Source organism: Carlito syrichta, unplaced genomic scaffold (genome assembly GCF_000164805.1).
Source record: "Carlito syrichta isolate Samal-C Ts95f unplaced genomic scaffold, Tarsius_syrichta-2.0.1 Scaffold302301, whole genome shotgun sequence".
Lineage (NCBI taxonomy): Eukaryota > Metazoa > Chordata > Mammalia > Primates > Tarsiidae > Carlito > Carlito syrichta.
The window spans coordinates 234,854-255,376 of NW_007246397.1; the positions used below are offsets into that span (position 1 = coordinate 234,854).

At 44.6% G+C, this 20,523-nt stretch overlaps 1 protein-coding gene across 2 annotated transcripts in view; it reads right to left on the minus strand.

Annotated features, from left to right (window-relative positions):
* The window catches only part of TBC1D2B (TBC1 domain family member 2B), a 50,694-nt gene that overhangs the window by 23,854 nt on the left and 6,317 nt on the right, over positions 1–20,523 (minus strand). For both annotated transcript variants that reach the window (XM_008056258.2, XM_008056259.2), the window contains exons 2-4: positions 16,586–16,754; positions 5,220–5,374; positions 945–1,177 (exon numbers count right to left, since the gene is read on the minus strand). In XM_008056258.2, the coding sequence (XP_008054449.1) occupies positions 945–1,177; positions 5,220–5,374; positions 16,586–16,754 (557 nt within the window). The remainder of the gene's footprint in view (positions 1–944; positions 1,178–5,219; positions 5,375–16,585; positions 16,755–20,523) is intronic.

Sequence of the window (20,523 nt, forward strand, 5' to 3'; positions counted from 1 at the left end):
GAGGAGGGTGCAGAGAGGAGGGAAAGCTGAGATCATGACACTGCTCCAGGGAGCAACTGTCAGAATCTAGGAAATGCAGAACTTTACTGGAAACATTTTCACACTGAACTTCCTCTTGAAGGATCTCAAAAATAGAGAGGAAAAAATAATTACTCCATCTAGACTGCAGAGAACAACAGTAGGAAACAGGAAGTAGACAGTGTACTGTAATCAGCAATGGTTCCCAGTAAACATTCATCAGTATTAAACCCGTGTTCTAAGATTCCCTGAACTGCTGAGCAATTAAGCATAATTAGGTGTGATTAGCCCAGACGGAAACTGCTGTTTCACAGGATGTAGAAATGCTTTTGAACGACTGTTAAAGAATTCTGGCTGAAGCCATGGTTGGAGAGCTGGGGTCTCAGGGGCAGGACCGGTGTGGGTGCACACAGCCACATGCTCTGCCTGCCTTGAAGAGATCTCTTCTCTCCTTGCAGATGCAAGCATCTCTGAACAAGTAGCGCAGCAGTGTCTAGGTCAGTGGCCAGGGCAACACAAAACTTTTGGAAAACAAAGCTATCCCCCAAAAGATCCAGGGAAACATACTCTGGGCTTCAGCCTGCTGCTGTGGGACAAGCAGAAGCCTGAAGAAGAAATGTTACCAGTCAGGCTCGGTGGCTCAGCCTGTAATCCCAGCACTTTGGGAGGTCGAGGTGAGTGGATTGCCTGAGCCCGCGGGCTCGTGACCTGCCTGGGCAACTTGGTGAGACCTCATCTCTACAATAAATCAAAAAATAAGCCGGGTGTGGTAGCGTGCGCCTGTAGTTCCAGCTACTTGGAAGGCTAAGGCGGAAGGATCGCCAGAGCCCAGCAGGTAGAGGCTGCGGTGGCCAGGAGAGGCCATTGCACTCCGGTCTGGGCGACAGAGTGAGACTTCAACTCAAAAAAAAAAAAAGAAATGTTACCTTCTGACTGGACAGGTCTTTCCTCAGCCGCTCCAGCTCTTCCTGCTGACTCTGAACCTGCAGCTGCATCTCAGAGGATGGCTTACTGCCACTGCTGCTGCCTGATGGTCCCTCACTTGAAGGGTCACCACCACTGTGACGATTTTTGTACGACCCAATTATATCTTTCAAAGGGCGCTTTCCTTTGTAGGAGTTACGTCCAAAGTCAAAGGGGAATCCTGAGCCAGTTAGTCCTACATGAAAACAAAACTTGTTATTGTAAGCACAGGCCAAACCTTCCTTTTGGAAACTACAATAAATAAAGACCCCCTTTTCCTTTAGATCATCCTCCAAGGAGCTTTCCATTCATCACCTGGAGAATGTGAGGAGGTAGATGACTCCCAGTGCCCATCACACTCTGTATAATAACCAGTGTGCTTGAAACCAAAAGTGACCCCCCCTCCCGGACCTTTCATAAGACTATCAAGTGATCACTTTAAAGGACCACTTTTAAGGAAAAAAAGGACACACTAGGGATCTTTGGCTTCCTACTTTTGCTAATCTGCTACACTCAAGTGTATGTTTTATTTTTTTAAATGTAAACACACTGCTATGGTTTGAATGTATTCCCCAAAGTTGATGTCTGAAAATTTAATTCTCAAGGCAACAGTATTGGGAGTTGGGGCCTAATACGATTAGGTCATGAGTGCTTTGCCCTCAGGAATTAATATTGTTATTACCGGAGTGGGTTAGTTATCATGAGAGTGGCTTTTATAAAAGCAAGTTTGATTCCCTCTTGCTCTTTTCCCTTCTGCTATGGGATAACACAGTACACTCATCAGATGCCAGTGTCATGTTCTTAGACTTCCAACTTCCAGAACCATGAGCTAAATACATTTCTGCTCTTACAAATTATTCCATCTGTGGCATTGTTATAAAATGAACTAAGAAACACATGTTTTAAAGCATGACTATATTATTTTCCTTTAAAATGTGTTTTTTGTGTGTGTGTGTTGGAGTCTTACTCTGTAGCACTGACTGGAGTGCAGTGGCCACTCCTGGCCACTGCAGCCTCAACCTGCTGGGCTCCGGCGATCCTTACGCCTCAGCCTTCCAAGTAGCTGGAGCTACAGGCACGCGCTACCACGCCCGGCTAAATTTTTTTTTTATTCATTATCTTGCCAACTTGCCCAGGCGGGTCTCGAACCCACAGGCTCAGGCAATCCACTCACCTCAGCCTCCCAAAGCGTGGGATTACAGGCTGAGCCACCGAGTCCAGCTAAAAATGTGTATTTAAAAATACTATGGGACCCAGGTACAGTGGTACAACGTCTGTGGTCCCAGTAACTGGGAAGGCTGAGGCAGGAAGATTGTTTGAGCCCAGAAATTCAAGGTCAGCCTGGGCAACAGTGAGATCCTGGCTCTAAAAAAATAAAAGAAAGAAAAGAAAAAAACAATACTATGAGATTCAAATAAATTTTAGTGTAGATGGATTCATATAGATACTCAAAATACAAAGAGGAGACACTTTATATACAGTTTGATTTATATATAGTTAGAAAGTAGGCAAAACTAACCTATACTGTTAGGAGCCAGCACGGTGGTTCCAATGTTTCCCTGGGGGTGGGGACAGTGCCTGGAAGGGGCATGGGGATGGCAGTTGACTCTGGGGTGCTGGTATCGTCCTCTTTCTTGAAGTAAATGCTGGGTGTGTTCACTATGTGACAATTCATTGAGCTGATTTGGGGGCTTTCTGTATGTCCCTTTGATGAAAGGGTCACTTAAATATAGGGGAGGAAGCATAGGGAGGGCAGTTTACTTCCTGTGAATGCCATGGGCAATAGGTGGTGGGCTGATTCTCAGAGCAGAGCTGTTTCAGGACACACCCATGAACCAAGCAAGATCAAAACCCAGTAACATCTTTGTCTCTTATTTCTTTCATATAAACTCACTCTCAAAAGAATGAGAGGGTGGGCTGAGGGTTGAGAAGGCTGTTATCAGTCAAGGAAATACTCTCCAGTGGTTCTGGGAGCTTCTTCCTTCACAAGCTGTTTTTTTTTGTTTTTGTTTTTTTAGGTGATAGGGTATTATTCTTTCACCCAGGCTAGAGTGCAGTGGCACCATCATAGCTCACTGTAGCCTCTAACTCCTGGGCTCAAGTGATCCTCCCTTCTGAGCTTCTCAAATAGGTGCAATTACAGGTATGTGTCACCATCCCAGCTAATTTAAAAAATATATTTTTTTGAGATGATGGTCTTGGTCCATTGCCCAGGCTGGAGAGCTATGGCACAATCATAGCTCGCTGTAACCCTAAACTCCTAAGCTCAAGCAATCCTCCCACCTCAGCCTCCTGAGTAGCTAGGACTAAAGACACATGCCCTATGCCTGGCTCATCTTGCTCCCCAATCTTGCTCACATTCGTCCCTTCCATTTCATTCTCAGTCTCTACCCAGAAGTCAGAGTGAACAGTGCTTATCTGCAACAACACAAATCTCTACTTGAAATCCCTCTTCTTCCAGGAAACATTCCCAGCTTATATTGAGCCCTTCTTCTGGGTACCACTGGCCTTGCCATACATGAAGTAATTAAGTATATTTAGCTTGGCCACATTTTACATCATGTCACACTGGACCGGTGGCTTCCTCACCGGAGTCATGGGGAACATAGAGGTAAGCTCCTTCCCAAAGCCAATTATGACAATCCTTTCTCAAGAGAAAGACAAAATATTTCCTTTACTAAGTACTTGCTCTCCCAATAAAGATTTCCTAAAATCCTGCCTCCATTCCTGCTGGCCCATGCTAAAAACAAGTATAATAATTTCAAAATTATTTTTGTTATTTTATGTGTAGAATGTCAATATTCCCTTAATGAGTTAATGAATCTAGAATTGTAAAGGACTATTAAAAGCATTAGGGAAAAGGTTGATGGGGAACTTATGAATGGATCAGGCTGACAACCCTAAACTATGACAGATCTTAATGTCATAAGAGAGAAAGCCAGACGTGATATGGCTCCACACGTGATGCCACGGGAAGCAGACAGCATCTACACTGCCAAAAAAGTACTCTTATCCAAATTAAAAGGCAACTCTGAGTCTGGGCAGGCCTTAGGCTCTAACTACCAGTACAAAGGAAATGCAGGGGATGGATGTCAAATGACCCCACAGACGTGCAATAAGCAAAATCCAGATGTGGAAATTCCTCAGCATGGAGACCTGGTTCTGTCAACAAATGTGGCAAGGGAAGGGGAAGGAAAAAAAAGACAGGGAGCTGTGTAAATGAAAAGACCTAACAAGACACCTAGGTAGGTGTTCTGAGGAGATATAGAAGGAAAAACATCAAAGTTCAAAATTATGAAGCTGGGTGATGGGCACACCAGAGTTCATGATACTATCTATATTCTCTTCTTTTGTATACATTTCAAATTTAAATATAAAACTTTTGCTAGCCGTAGTAGCTCACACCTGTAATCCCAGGGGTTTGTGACCAGCCTGGGCAACTTGGCAAGACCTCAACTCTACAATAAATTAAAAAATTAGCTGGGCATGGTGACACACACCTGTAGTTCCAGCTACCTGGAAGGCTGAGGTGGAAATATTGCCTGAGTCCAGTAGGTAGAGACTGTACTGGCCATGATCATGCCACTGTACTCCAGCCTGGGCAACAGAGTAAGACTCCAGCTCAAAAAATAAATAAACAAATATAAAGCTTTAAAAAAAAAATCAATATTTCCATAAAGAGCATCATGACTTCTAGGTGTTTCTGTCTTCCAAAAAAAAAAAAATCTAAAAGCCATTGAACTGAACGTCACTTCTTTCTTGCAACACTTAATTTTGCAAGCCTTTAAGTTTTATGTCCCTAAGCCAGGCTCGGTGGCTCAGCCTGTAATCCTGCACCTTTGGGAGGCTGAGGTGAGTGGACTGCCTGAGCCACGGGTTCGAGACCCGCCGGGGCAACTTGGCGAGACCTCATCCCTACAATAAATCAAAATGAGCCGGGTGTGGTAGCGCACGCCTGTAGTTCCAGCTACTCGGAAGGCTGAGGCGGAAGGATCGCCGGAGCCCAGCAGGTCGAGGCTGCGGTGGCCAGGAGTGGCCACTGCACTCCAGCCTGGGGGTGACAGAGTGAGACTCCAACTAAAAAAAAAAAAAAAAAAGTTTTATGTCCCACAAAGAGAATGCAACCCCCCCCACTGGACCTTACACTTCTAGAAATATCTGTTAATAAAGTGTCCCCCATGTCACTGGTGGTTAACAGATGGCAGTAGAAAGAATGACAGTAGGAGTCACATTTATACCTTTGTTTCCTTCAGAGGTCTGTTTCTTCTTTTCTTCCTGCACTACAGACTCTTCCAGGTCCTTAGGGGTTGGGTCTAAAAGTTCCCACTCTTCACTGGTGTAAAATACAGTTCTCCGACTCTCATTATTCCCTCTCCCAGGACGGAAAGAATTTCTATTGGGAAAAAGAAAAAAAAAGTAAAACACAAATAATCTCATGTATACAAGGGGGAGGGGGTACAAAAAAATCCCAGAATTTATTTATAAAATTTGTATTTATTCTTATATGTTTAAACTTCAGTCACCTTCAAAGTACTCTCTGTTTGACGCAATACACCTATCAATATGCTTTTTCCACTGCTCAAAACAGTTTTGAACTTATCAGTTTTGATGCCTTTTAGTGCTTCTGCCCTTTTTTTGTTTCACCTCTTCGATATCGGTTACATGTTTCCCTTTGAGGACTTTCTGAATCCAGAGAAACAAAAAAAGGTCGCTCAGGGAGAGATTGGGTGAATAGGGAAGGTGAGGCATGGGGATTATGCCATTTTGGTCAAAAACTGCTGAACATTCAGTGTGGTGTGGGCAGGTACGCTTGTAAATGAAATGGGCAAACACGTTGAAAGAATCTCCAAAAAAATTCACTGAAGCCAAGCACAGCTTCTCACAATGTTAGCTGGTACACTGCTGCCTATGGGTTCCTATAACACTTACCTAGCGGGAGAAGCCTGTACTACAAGGGACCTGCCCTCTAAAAGATAATTCTGGGGTTTTGGGAGGTGGGGGAAAGTCCCCTCTCATATAGGACTGGCAAAAATTAAAACAGCTGATAATATCAAGTATTGATGAGGTTGTGGAGAAATGTGATTTCTCATATACTGCTGGTGGGAGTAGAAATGGGTACCACTACTATGGAGAGTAATTCAGCAATATACTTGTGAATTGAAGAGGCACCTGCCCTAAGACCCAGCAGTTCTTAAAAGAAATTATTTCTTTTTTTTTAGCTGGAGTCTCACTTTGTCTCCCAAGCTGGAGGGAAGTATCATGCTCACGGCCACTGCAGCCTCTACCTGCTGGGCTCAGGCAATCCTTCTGTCATAGCCTTCCAAGCAGCTGGAACTACAGGCACGTGCCACCACACTTGGCTAATATTTTTCTTGATTTATTGTAGAAAGGAGGTCTTGCCAAGTTGCCCAGGCTGGTCTTGAACCCATGGACTCAGGCAATCCTCTCACCTCAGCTTCCCAAAGTGCTGGGATTATAGGTGTGAGCCACTGTGCTCAGCCTGAGAAATTCTTACACATGTGAACAAGAATATTCATTGCAGCATAGTTCATATCAGCCAAAAAAAAAAAAAAAAGGACAACCTAATCCATTAACAGGAGAATAAATTAACTGTAGCACAGTCAAATAATCAATTACTATATAGCACTTACAATGAATTCACTAATTGAGCCTACTATGTGCCAGGCACTACTCTGGAAGCCTGGAGTATCCCATTGAAGAAAACACAGCAGGATTCTTACCCTTGTGGAAAGAACATTTCAGCTAAAGATACATGTATCATGAGGATAAATATTTTTTAAATGCTGGATTAAAAATGGAAGAATGATATGTATAGCATGATACCATTTTAAACCTGCACAGTAACACCATTAATAGAGATTATTTATGGGTACACACATATGTAGTAAAATTGTTTTTAAAAATCCACATATGAATGACAATTATCAAACACAGAATCCTGGTTACCTCTGTAAAGGGAAAGAAGAATAGGATCTAGAAGAGAGGATTTCAGCTGCATCTATGATGTTTTATTATTTTAAAAATGCAGCAGAAATATGACAAAACTACAAAAACAAGTTGTGGCTATCCAAGTAATCAATATACCATATACTTGCCTGTGTGCTACAAATATTTCATTAAACATTTTAAGAACTAGGTGGGATTTTTGCTTCCAGTGAAGATGGAATAACAGGGACTAGATTTGCTCTCCTACCCGAAAACAAAAAAACTTAACAAAACATAGGAAACTACTGGCCATTAGGCAGCACAGGACAGTGATCCTGAGAGAAGGAAAGCAAATGAGGTGGGCTCCACCGTACTGCCTGGAGACAGTTTCCAGGCCCTGTGCAGGCAGGGGCGCCCAGGAGGAGCCCAGCATCTCCCTGAGTTGGAAGGACACAGCTGGGAGGCCCAGGGCCTTGCAGTTCAGAGGCAGAGTCCTAGAGCAGAGAGCCACACAGAGCAAGCGCTGCAGAGACTGCAGATGGTCCCCCAGGTCCTCAGCTGAGTGCTGATCAGATCAGGGCTTGAGAATCAGAAAGTCATCTGAGAAGAGTTGGAAAAGACCACCCAAAGGAAGCAAAGAGAACAATCTCTGAGGTTCACACAGGGTCGAGAATAGTACCTGATCTCATGAGTCTAGTCTGAGGGAGAAGAGTGGAAGACCTCATAATTCACAGGGCATCAGAAAGAGTACTCACAAAGGTTAATGACATCATCCCTAGACTAAGGCTGGCCCTCATTCCACCTAACACAGCTTAAAAGCAAACTTCAAAAGGGTCAAACTACTTGAGTAATTTACAATATTCATAGCAATGCAAAAAATTCAGCACACAAAACATAAAATTCATAATATCTGGTATCCAATTTAAAAAATCACCAGGCAGGCAATAAGTAGGAAAATACAACTCATTTGAGGGGAAACACCAATCAACAGAAACAGGTCCAGAAATGACAAATGATAAAATTAGTAGACAAGGACTTTAAAAGTTATAATTGTATTATTCATGTTCTAGAAGCTAGAGGAAAGAATGAACATGTTAGGGACATAGACATTTTTAAAAAAGATTCAATTCAAATTCCTAGAAATAAAACTACAATGATGAAAAATACCCTCGATGTGAATAAGAGCAGGGTAGACAATGTAGAAGGAAAGATAAGTGAAATTAATGACAGTCCAATAGAAACTAGCAAAAATGAAACAGAAAAAAAAAAGAAGAAAAAAAGGAAGGAAGGAAAGAAGGATGTCACTGAACCATAAGACGATGTTAAGTAGCCCGATATACATGTAATTGGAGTCCCAGAGGAGAGAAGGGGAGAATATGGAATTTAAAAAGTATAAGAAATAATGCCCATAAATTTCCAATTCTGATGAAAAACTATGAACTCATAGATCAAAGAAGTTCTACAAACTTCAAACATAAGAATCATGAAGAAAACTATGCCAAGGCATATAATAACCAAATTGTCTAGTATAAATAACTTTTAAAAAATTAAAGTATAACCCTAATTTGCAAAAGAGTCAAATTTTTATTGTTAAACTTTCAACAGGTAAGAGGTATGTGTTTACTGTGAAGAGACATCTCAAAGTAATTCAACTTCCCAACTAAAAACCATTTGAGCAGTTAATGAGTGAAGGGCTGAAGAAAAAGACACGCTCACATGAATCACATTACTTAGATACATTCATATTCAGAGGGTGCCAAAAAATTGATACACATTTTAAGAAAGAAAAAAACTATTGAAATTGTAATACTCAATGTATACCAATAACAAAAGATGAATGCAAGTCATTTTTGACTTCTGCAGTTATAAGAGGTGCTCAAAGTGGTTACCATCAGCATCCAAACACTTCTGATTATAGCAAACTAAAGGTAATAAATAAAACCCCTTAAAATGTATATACTTTTTTGGCACCCCAATCATATATACTTATATTATATATACACTTATATTACCTTACTTAACATATCCATACTTACTCATTACTCAGCAACAAAAGGAATGAAATACGAAAATATTCAGCAACAGTGACAAGCCTCCAAAAGATTGTGTTACATGAAATAAAACATACAGAAGACTACATAGAGTATGACTCCATTTAGATGAAATCCTGAAAAGGGCAAAGCTATAGTGACCAAAAGGCAGATCAGACAGTATCTGGGCCAGGGTAAGGGAGGGGACCTACTACAAAGGCGTAAGAGGAAATGTTTTAGAGTGATAGAATGTTCTCTGTTTTGACTATGAAGGTGTTTACATTGCTGTGTATAAATTTCTAAATTCATCAGCTTGTTCACCTAAAATAAGAGAACTTATTACAGGTCAATTGTACCTCAGTAAGGTTATTCAAACAAACAGCCGGGCATGGTGTCGCATGCCTATAGTTCCAGCTACTTGGAAGGATGAGGCACAAGGATCACCTGAGCCCAGCACTCCAGCCACTGCACTCCAGCCTGGGCGACAGAGTGAGATTCCAACTTAAAAAAAAGAAAAAGAAAAAGAAAGAAGCAGCCATATGGCCAGGTGCAGCGGCTCAAGCCTGTAATCTTAGCACTTTGGGAGACAAAGGCGAGAGGATTACCTGAGCCCAGGGGTTCAAGACCAGCCTGGGCAACTTGGTGAGACCTTATCTCTATAACATATCAAAAAATTAGTTGGGCATGGTAGCTCGTGTCTGTATTTCCGGCTACTTGGAAGGCTGAGGCAGAACTGCCTTAGCCCAGCAGGTCGAGGCTGCAGTGGCTGTGAAAGTGCGACTGCACTCCAGCTTGGGTAACGAACTCAAAAAAAAAAAACTCAAACAAACAAAGAAGAGGAAGAAGTGTACATGACGTGGTGTCTTCTGAAGTGGATTAAAGGTAAAGAGGAAGAGGTGGCCTCATTTCTAGTTTGAATGAAACAGATGATATTCTCATGCAAAACAGTCATTTCTCAACACTTGGGTTTTCAAAAGCATTTTTATAGCATTTTAAATATTTTTTTTTTGCATTTTCATTTGAATTGCTTAAAGTACTTTAAAAATTCAGAAGAATGCCGAGAATTACACAACATACTTGCTTTCTTATCACGCGATAATGATACATGAATTCATGACCTTCTGCTACTGTTTTAACAAGCAGTCGCCAGGTATCAGGCAATGACACCTGTGAAGTCCTAATATGTGCTTTCTCACCGCTTCTTTACTTAGAACTGGGAGGCTGATGGTGACTAAACAGTGTGAAACATCCTGCAGGAGCTATTTATTTTCTAAATCACCTAGCCACAGGTGATCCCAGCCCTGTGCTACATGTCTTCATAGACCACGGCAGCAGGAGTCTAGTCAACTTCCCATGGGTAACCCAATAAGCAAGACGTTGTGTGAAGCCAACTTTACAAAAACCATAAAACTGTAGGGAAGGTATTCCCAAGAAGTTGTTTAGGAAGAAAAAGAAAACTCGCACAAACACTTGCTACCTTTGCTCATTTTCTGACACAACTGACCTACTGAACTGAGAAGTATCAGTGGTCCTGCCTATGGCAAGGCTCTCACAGCAGCCTTCTCCTGGGTGGCAAGATACTGCTATCACCATCAATTTGAGGAGTTAAATCCTCATTGTGCTGAGTGTGGTGGCTCACGCCTCTAGCCTCAGCACTTTGGGAGGCAGAGGTGAGAGGAATTCTTGAGTCCAGGAGTTCAAGACCAATCTGGACAACTTGGCAAGACCCTGTCTCTACAATAAACCCCAAAATCAGTTGGGCATGGTGGTGTGTGCCTGCAGTCCCAGCTACTTGGAAGGTTGAAGTGGAAGAATTGCCTGAGCCCAGCAGTTCAAGGCTGTGGTAGCCATGAATGTGCCACTGCACTCCAGTCTGGGTGACAAAGTGAGACTTGGACTCAAAATCAATCAATCAGTCCTCCTTGCCATCTGCCCTTGCCTCCAACTGTGCTCCTCAGCTCTGGTTCCAAAAGGGTAAATGCAGGAAAAAGGATTAAGAACAGGGACACCCACACACAGCCTGGGGAGAAAGCAGAGCAATTTCAGTGGCTTAGAACCTCCACCCACCCTCCTTCCCCTGCCATGTTTTTGCCATTTCTAGCCCATCACAAAGGCCCACTTTGACAAAACTATGCTCTCACCTGCAGCTGAGGGACAGCCTTGATGGGAGCCACGTACGACCTGAGTAATGGAGAAATAGGACCCGGCTCACAGTGAAAGTCTCTTTAAGCTAAAACACTATATAGCCAGTGCCTGCTTTTGTTCCCACATGATAAAAACCAATTCTGTGATTGTGCAGCAAGAAGGGGCCATTACAGTGCCGACTTCTCAGACATACTTGTCCTACCTGTGCAGGCCAGCAGAGGCCGTGGGGGTGGATGCATGTCCTGCCTGTGTGTTCCATGGTGGAGCTCACAGCTGTGCAAATGGCATGCTTTAGTTGGTATTACAGGCTGTTCTACAACAGGGCCTGCTGTTTAAAGACCCCACTCTCACCTGACAAATCTTTTTGCAGACCTTTTGTGTTCTTCCTGGCACTATGCTATATACCTGCTATACTGTCCAACAAACACTCAGCTGCTCTGATCCAAAATGGAAAGCTAGGCGCCTCCAGGCAGCAGTAGGACACCTTGAAAGCCGGAGCCTTCAGCCTCAGTTTGATTACCAGCAATCCGTGTCATCATTAAGAAAGCCTCTCTTTCCAAGTTTACATATTTCTTTTTTTTTTTGAGTTGGAATCTCACTCTGTCGCCCAGACTGGAGTGCAGTGGCCGCTCCCGGACACCGCAGCCTCGATCTGCTGGGCTCCGGCGATCCTTCTGCCTCAGCCTTCCAAGTAGCCAGAATTACAGGCGCGTGCAACCACGCCCGGCTGATTTTTTGATTTATTGTAGAGATGAGGTCTCGCTGCCCAGGTGGGTCTCGAACCCGCGGGCTCAGGCAATCCACTCACCTCAGCCTCCCAAAGGCGCGGGATTACAGGCTGAGCCACAGGCTGAGCCACTGAGCCCGGCTCAAGTTTACATATTTCAGATGGAATTCTGCACAGTTAAAAATATCTAACTAAAACAGTAACAATGTATTCAATATTCATTGGAATTCTTCTAACCACTAGAATTTTGAAGTTGGGAGAATAAAATCTCTCTAGAGCTAACAGCCCCATAAACTCCCTGCACAGGCAAGCTTCAGGTAGCACCATGACTTTCCAGTGGTAGGATGACACCACTGAGGCAGAGACTGGGACTAGCTGGGACTCTGCGGGCATGTGGGCAGGAGTGAAGTGGCGGCCACCAGGAGCTGCTTGTCAGCTCCCTCCTCCTGACCACAAGTCCCATTAGGGAAACAACGGGGAGGGGTCCATCTGATTGGCAATAGCTATCACAAAAAAGGAAATTCAGCATTTCCTCCTCTACAGATTAATTCCTTGGATATATTCTCACAGGACACAGAGCTATATGCATGAGGATAGCAGGACAGTGTTGTTTGAAATGACAGAAAAGGAGAAACAAGCAGATGTCTACGGCTAAGGAGCTGGCTCAATAAATTAGGGAACATCCACATAACGAAACTGTGCTGAGCACGAGCTCCAATAAGGTTATGTCAAGACATCCTCTCAGACAAGTGACTACAGGATGCCTCAACTTAAAGGGGTATGGCAGGTGGTCCTACACTTGCCCCCACTGCTAACCTTCCCACTCATCTGCAGGTAGAGCACAGCTTGGGTGCAAGTGGGCCTCATGACACAGTGGGTGTAGAGGAACCAGGTTGGAGGGAAGAGGGAGTAGAATTCCAAGTAACTGAAACCGCTTTGCATGAAACAGTGTGTGCTGTAAGAGCCCTGCTATGTAAGCCCCCCACAGCACATTCCAGGATGCACACCTGCCTACCTTGAGATCCAGAAGCTACTTCCAGAAAGTGAACTCGGGATGACTTTCCCCTTTCACTGTGCACCCCTCAGCATTGGCCAGTTTTTCTTTTTTACAAGTATGCATGCCTTTTACTATTATGTACAAACACACAACTAGGAAGGCAGGCCAAATGGGGAAGCTGTCAAGTAGCTTGAATGTCCCTTCCAAAACTCATGTTGGAATTTAACTGCTGTTGTGACAATCTCAGGAGGTAGGATAGTCAAGAGGTGGTCTGGTCACAAGGGCTCCTTTCTCATGAGGGCCGACACCGCCATCTCAGGAGGGGTCCCTGACACATAGCAAGTCTGGCCCCTCTGCCCGCGCTCTCTGCTATCTTGCTCTCTGCTATCTTGCCCTTCCTCTCCCGCTGAGAGAAGATGCCAACTGGTGATGTTTAACACTGAAGGTGCACACTTCCACTCAGTGGTGAAGTGTGCTCCCCTTCCTAGGCAGGAGCTCTTGATCATTGCCCTACGCTAAGGGGTATAGATGGCACCCAGTGCTACAGGCCTGTGCCTACCTCATCCCATCATCTCACTTTGAGGACAGATGAGGCTACTGAAGTATGAAAACCTGGCGAATCAACAGGCCCCAAATATCTTCTTCTGATGAAAGGTGGAAGGAACACTGAGTCCCCCATCCAGGGACCTGGATGTGTGTTTCAACTCTGCCACACACTTGCTGTGTGACCTTGGGCAGGTCCCTTTACCTCTCCAGGCCTCAACTTCTCAAGCTGTAAAATGATGGACAGTCTCTCAGAGGATTCCTGACACTTCCAACAGCTGGCCCCCGTCCTTACTGAGAAGCCCAATACGTTGTCACACAGGAGAACAGTGGTGCTCCAGCTACAGGTACCTGGGGAGCAACCCCACCACACCACCTCCCTTCTGCCTCCCCTGGGTGCTGGAGATGAGTGGGACTCCATCAGGCAACACGGACACACCAGGCAGATGGCAAGCAGAGGCTCTGGGGTGAAGAGGAGGGCACAGTGGCCAGAACAGAGGCTCACAGAGTGGGAACACAGGGAGGTGGCTGCACAAGGAACAGACCAGAGTCATCCTGTTAAGATGCTCCAATGTCAGACCAAGGAGCTCGGGATTGACCCTGCAGGTTGGGGGCTGCCAGGGACACCTCTGATGTGGGTGACAACTCAATCAGAGTTGTGTAAAGAGGAGAGGCCAGCTGACTGTGGATGGCTGGGGACAGGGCAGGCGGGACTCTGGCCATGAGCCAGGAGGGGGCAGTCAGGGCCCACCACCATGATGGCCCACACCAGTGATGGTCTTCTGGGGCCTGGCTACCCTGCCACATCCTACTCAGTTCAGTATAAACCTAGGCCTTAAGAACTGAAAACACACAGAATGAATTTCTTTGTGCTACTGAATTCAACCACAAAGGCACAAAAGAGAAAGCAGTGGAAGAAAAGAGGACACTTTCTGAAGCAATGTCTTTGGATGGTAGCTTCTAAGACCACCCTACTCTGCCCTGGAAGCCCAAGGATCCCTTCTGAAGCCCAGCTGGCCAATGCCATGCTGACCTCTGGTTGGGCTCTCAGGAGACCAGGAAGTTTCCACGTCTACCACAGGACATTGCCACCGCAACCTTTCTACTCAGCCTCAGTTTCTAATAGAAGCCAAGGTTCCTAAGGTTCCATGGCTCCCAAGCAGATTGTTTCAAAGAGTAGTAAAAATGCCTCCATTCAAAGAACTCCTATAATTCAATAATAAAAACACAGTGCAGTTAAACACAAAGGATCTGAATAAATGTTGCTCCAAAGAAGATATACACATGGCCTATAAGCACATGAAAAAATGCTCAACATCATTAGTCATGAGGGAAATGTAGATCAAAACCACAGTGATATACCACCTCACACTCACTAGGATGGCGAGGATCAGACAGACAGATAATAACTGGAGCTGGTAAGGATGTGGAGAAATCGGATCCCTCAGACACTGTTGATGGGAGCATCAACTGGTGCAATTGGAAAACAGTCTGGCAGTTCCTCAAAGGCTATGCACAGAGTTACTATATGACCCAGCAATTCTACTCCTAGGTATATGCCCGAGAGAAATGACAAAGTGTCCACACAAAAACTTGTATGCTTAGGGCTGGGCAGGGTGGCCTGCCGAGGCAGGAAGATTGCTTGAGCCCAGGAGTTCGAGACCAGCCTGGGCAACATAGCTAGACCTCGTCTCTACAAAAACTAGCCAGGCACAGTGGCGTATGCCTGTAATCCTAGCTACTTGGGAGCCCAGGAAGTCAAGGCTGCAGTGAACCATGATGATGCCACTGCACTCCAGCCTGGGTGACAGAGTGAGACTCTGACTTAAACAAAACAAAACAAAACTTGTACACTAGTGTTCATAATAGCATTATTCATAGTTGCCAAAAAGTGGAAACAATGCAAATGCCCATCAACTGATGAATAAATAAATAAAATATGGCATATCCATACAAGAGAATATTATTAATGAGGGACTGCTACATGCTATAACATAGATGAACCTTGAAACACTAAGTTAAGTAAAAGAAGCCACACACAAAAGGGTTCACACTATACAGGGCCCCATTTATATGAAGTATGCAGAACAAAGAAATTCATAGAAACAGAAAGTAGATTAGCCTAGGGCTGGGGAGGGGGAGAGGCAGAGGAGAAGGGGCTCAGGGGAAATGGGAAATGATTATTAGTAGATATGGAGTTTATTTTTAGGGTGATACAAACACTCAAGAATTAACTGCACAACTCTGGATATAAGAAAAGTCACCACTCCGGGGTCGGTGACTCAGCCTGTAATCCCATGCCTTTGGGAGGCTGAGGTGAGTGGATTGCCTGAGCCCGCGGGTTCGAGACCCACCTGGGCAGCAAGACCTCATCTCTACAAAAAATCAAAAAAAATCAGCTGGGCATGGTAGCACATGCCTGTAATTCCGGCTACTTGGAAGGCTGAGGCAGAAGGATCGCCAGAGCCCAGCAGGTCGAGGCTGCGGTGGCCGGGAGCGGCCACTGCACTCCAGTCTGGGCGACAGAGTGAGGCTCCAACTCAAAAAAAAAAAAGAAAAGAAAAGAAAAGTCACCAAATTGTACATTTTAAATGGGTGAAATGTATGTATGTGAATTATCTCAATAAAAGCTTTTTGTTAAAAAAAAAAAAAGCTGGACACAGTAGCATGTACTCATAGTCTCAGTTACTCAGGAGGTTGGGACAGAAGGGTCGCTTGAGTCCAGGAGTTTGAGTCCAGCCTGGGCAACATAGCAAGATATCATGTCATAAAAATAAACAAAAACAACCCACCTCTACTTTCACTTGCCCAAGCACAAGCACAGAATGAAAATTCGGATCACAGGCCCTGGGCCAGCCTAATGTTTTGGAGAAGAGACTGGGCCCTAGGGGCAAGAAGCCCCAGCTCTGCAGCCTGGGAGCCTTGTGACCTTAGACACTATGCCCCTTCAGCCAGCTTCAGTCTCTGTAAAATGTCAACCACATGACCTACTGCATAGAGTTGACAATTAGATTAAGACATAAGTGTGAAAATGTTTGGCATAGTATCAGACACAGAACAGGTACCCAAGACAAGCTGAAAAGACAGTGGTCTATGAGAAGTACTTTCAGAAACGGAAAGAGGTCTTAGAACTTCATATATGAAATTATCACATATATTCTCAGAAGCAATCCATCTTAATGTCACAATGTCACATGCTGCTTTCCAAAGACTCACTTGAGCTCATTGCCCCACTGTTTCAAAGAGTAGAAATTGATGGCATTCGGATGCCCTGGGGCTGGCTGACTTGCTGCTTGTTCCCCTACCAGCTCTCCAGGCTCAGTCTCCACAGCTAGGACATTTCTGGCTTTTTCAGCAGAAGCATTAGGGTGCGGATAAATTAAATCTGAAAGGAAGGCAAATAAATGTCAGTTATTTAAAACTTCCACACAAAACTTGACACCTACATAAAATACTCGATGACTTGATATGGTATATAAAAATGCAAACTATATGACAGCATATTTTTAATGTACACCATATAAAAACATAATCTGTGAGTGGCTTTGGTGTTCTGAAACCATTTTCATATAAAGAGATCCATGTTTCTCAAAGGAAGGTTGTGATATGCTTCAAACCACCAAGTATTAATAGTGTTGGCCCAAGCAGACAAAAGGCTAGAATTCTGCTCCAGCCTTACAGTTCAGTAAGCCTCACAGAAACCTGTGGTCAGGTCAGGGTCCGCTCACCTGTACTGAAAGGAACAATTTCTAGTATAAACTATTAAGTAAAAAAATTAAAGTGCATATCAGATTCTACCATGCTTTCCTTTCTCTAAGAAAGTAGGAGAAATAAAAATATAAATATATTTGCTAATATTTGCAGATAGTGACACTGAAAAAACCAAGTTTGTATATCTTAAATAGTCACTCAGTAAATTTATAGGTACACACACTGACACTAAAGCAGGATCAAATTTCAGAATAGTCTCTTTAAAATGTTAACTTTGACATATTTTACATGAAATGATACGATGCCCAGAATTCAAAATAACAATATCTTATTACTTAATATTAATAAATAATAATATTTGCTTCAGATAACATGCTATTTACTTCAAAATAACAAGTGGGCGGGGGCAGCAATTAAAGAAGAAATTATAATTGTTGAAACTACCTAATAAACATGGAGGTAATATTATGTTATTCTCTGTTTACATGTATTTAAAATTTCCCATAAGTAAAGTTACTTTTTGGCCAGGCACAGTATCTCATGCCTGTAATCCCAGCACTTTGGGAGGCCGAGGCGGGAAGATCACTTGAGCCGGTCAGAAGTTTGCGTAGTCTGGGCAACATAGTGAGATCTCATCTCTACAAAAAATTTAAAAGTCAGTCAGGTGAGGTGGCATGTGCCTGTATTGCTAGCTACTTGGGAGGCTGACGCAGGAGGATCACTTGAGCCCCAGGAGTTTGGGGCTGCAGTGGGCCAAGATCATGCCACTGTACTCTAGCCTGGGTGACACAGCAAGATCTTATCTCCAAAAAAAGTTACTTTAAAAAAAGTTTCGATAAAAACATTTCTAACCACAAATATTTTATATTCTTCCAAGTAAAATCACATCTGTAAGAACAGGGCATGTTTTAAGCAGCATTTAATATTACTTCACAATAATCCATTTGATCTATACCTGTTTAATAAAGCATCTCCACGTTGACAATATCAACCATTACTCTGTGAAAAACAAAATCAGAATGGAACTGCTGACCACTGATGTTGGAGAAAAAAATCAGTTTCTACTCCGATGAGCACAGTCAGAGTCAGCCAGAATGGATCTCCTTGAAAGTCCCCGAGCGCTGGTAAAGGAAGCAGAGTGGGACCCTGGAGAACAGTGTCCTGATGAGGATGCCAGGATGGGCTTGCCCTGCAGAGCAGGTTACTGATGTGATCTTGGTCCATATAGAGAGGGCTTCAAGAGCACACTGGGAAGGGACCCCAGGCGTGCCATGAGTAAGTGACTGCTGTGTATCCATCAGGAGAAATGGACCCCACCAGGGGAGTCAATGGGAGGTTGACAGCAGGGTTCTTACTAGGAAAAGGAAGAGTCTGTGTTGGGGACAGAGAAATTATGGCCTTGGTAATGGATCACAACATTCTTGTGTTCTCAAGAGGCAAGAAATTAGAAACTACCAGAGATTCCCAGTTCTTGGTTCGAATTACTATCACATATGAAGCAATAGTCACTGGGAGCACAACAGCAGTGAGACGGCACTCCCTCAAAGGAGAGCACATCTACAAGGGACACCAGAGAGTGGAAAGTCAAGCTCCAAGTCACCAGAGAATAAACATATCGCATCCCTGGCATCCCGGCCCTTCCTCTTCAGGGGTGTCCAGGAGAAGCTTCGGGGACCACTAGAGGGAAAGGGGAGGGAGGCTTCATTCCCAGTTTCAGCCACAATGGTTCCTCTCTTCACTCTTTTATATTGTGGGATTCCCTTAAGATTTCATTTGGGAAAGGGGTACAATGAACAAAAGAAAAACAAGTTCAAACACCACTAATCCAATCCATCTCCCTATCTACTTTATTCATCAGACACTAAAGGCCAAGACCAAGGCCAGAACCCAGTCACCTGCCACCACAGTGCACATGTATCACAAGGCAGGCAGGGGTGACTGCACCCACCCAGGAGGAAACAGTGCCTGGAGCGGGGAACACTCAGCGCTTGTGAATATGTGTGTTAGCCTATGGGCACATAGGCATAAAAGTGGTTCTCACTCCTTTACTTCAGAGAAAGGTAAAACTGACACACAGGCTTGTCACCTGCTACACAGGCTTCTCACAGGCACCACATGCGTGTCACCCACCACAGGAAAAGCATTGCAGCTCTAGGCCATGCCAGGAAATCAACACAACAAACCATGCTCATTTCTGTCACAAGCAGCCTCTCCTTCCTGCGTGGGTGGCAAGGAGCTGATGGTCCCACTGCAGGCACAGATTGTCAAACACACGCATGTGGCAAAGGGCCTGTTACCAAGAAAAACCCAGGCCTTGCGGCAGCAGCCCACAACACATTCAGGAAACACTTCCTGAGCTCGAGGCCCAGGGGCGGAGCAGAGGCAGGAGAACCACACGCTGGGGAAACTATTTCAAAAAGTAATTATTTGACTTGAAAAAGAAGCTATCTCCCAGCTTATTACATTTTGCTGTTACTGTTATTTTTGTCCAGTTTTTGGTTTTTAAAAGGCCACGTGAGATCGGCTTAATTAAAAGCGGAGTTGCTGGCTTCTCCTCAATACTGTCCTAACATTAGCATTCAGGGAACCACCTCAAGGGGGACATTGAGGGAAAACACAAACTAGGACACGGCAGCATTTCCTCGAAGCCTCCGAGAGGCTGGCCGGCTGGCCCCAAATACCCTTGTGACTGCAGTCTCCTGGGGAAAGAAGTCTGCCTTGCCCATTCCTGGTGTTCAGGCCTCTGTTCCCTATAAATATCTTCAAATGACTAAACGACAACTCTGAGGGAGCTTTGGATGGGAGTGTGTACATTTCCTTGGTCTCACTCCAGCACAGCCTCTTCACTCTGCATGCCCAGGCAGTCCCTGCTTCCCTGGTCTCGAGCGTCCTTCCTACTGGATATGCTTGGGCACACAAAACCCACAGTCCTGCTGGGACTCCCTGCACAGGGGGTTCCTGATCATGTCTAGACTGCCTCAGCAGGTCTTTCCTCTCCTCTCCTGCCACCTCAGCTGGGCCCAGGTGCTGTGCCAGCAACCTTGGCCAAGAGCTGACCATGACTGTGGGGTAATCCCCATAAATCTCAGCCCAGGCTTGCAGCCATGTCCAAGACAGGAAAGAGCAGCACTGGGAAAGGCAGTCCCCAGGCATCAAAGCACTGCAGCCAAGAGTCTAGGCATCACCACAGGGAGGTAGGGAGGAGAGGGCGAGGCTAATCTAAAAACAACCTGTTTTTTTCCTTTATCTAAGTAAGTTTTAATCTGGGTTGTGAAGAGGTGGTCAAGAGGAGTAGAGATACCTTCCAAGTGGAATGCAGTGTGGTCTAAGCACCAAAACAGAGAGGCAGGAGCCTGGGCTGAAAGCCCCTAGGGTAGGCCAGTCCACTGTCTAGTTAATGACTTGTCAAGCTTCCTCCCACCTCCCACCCCCCACCCCCCCCA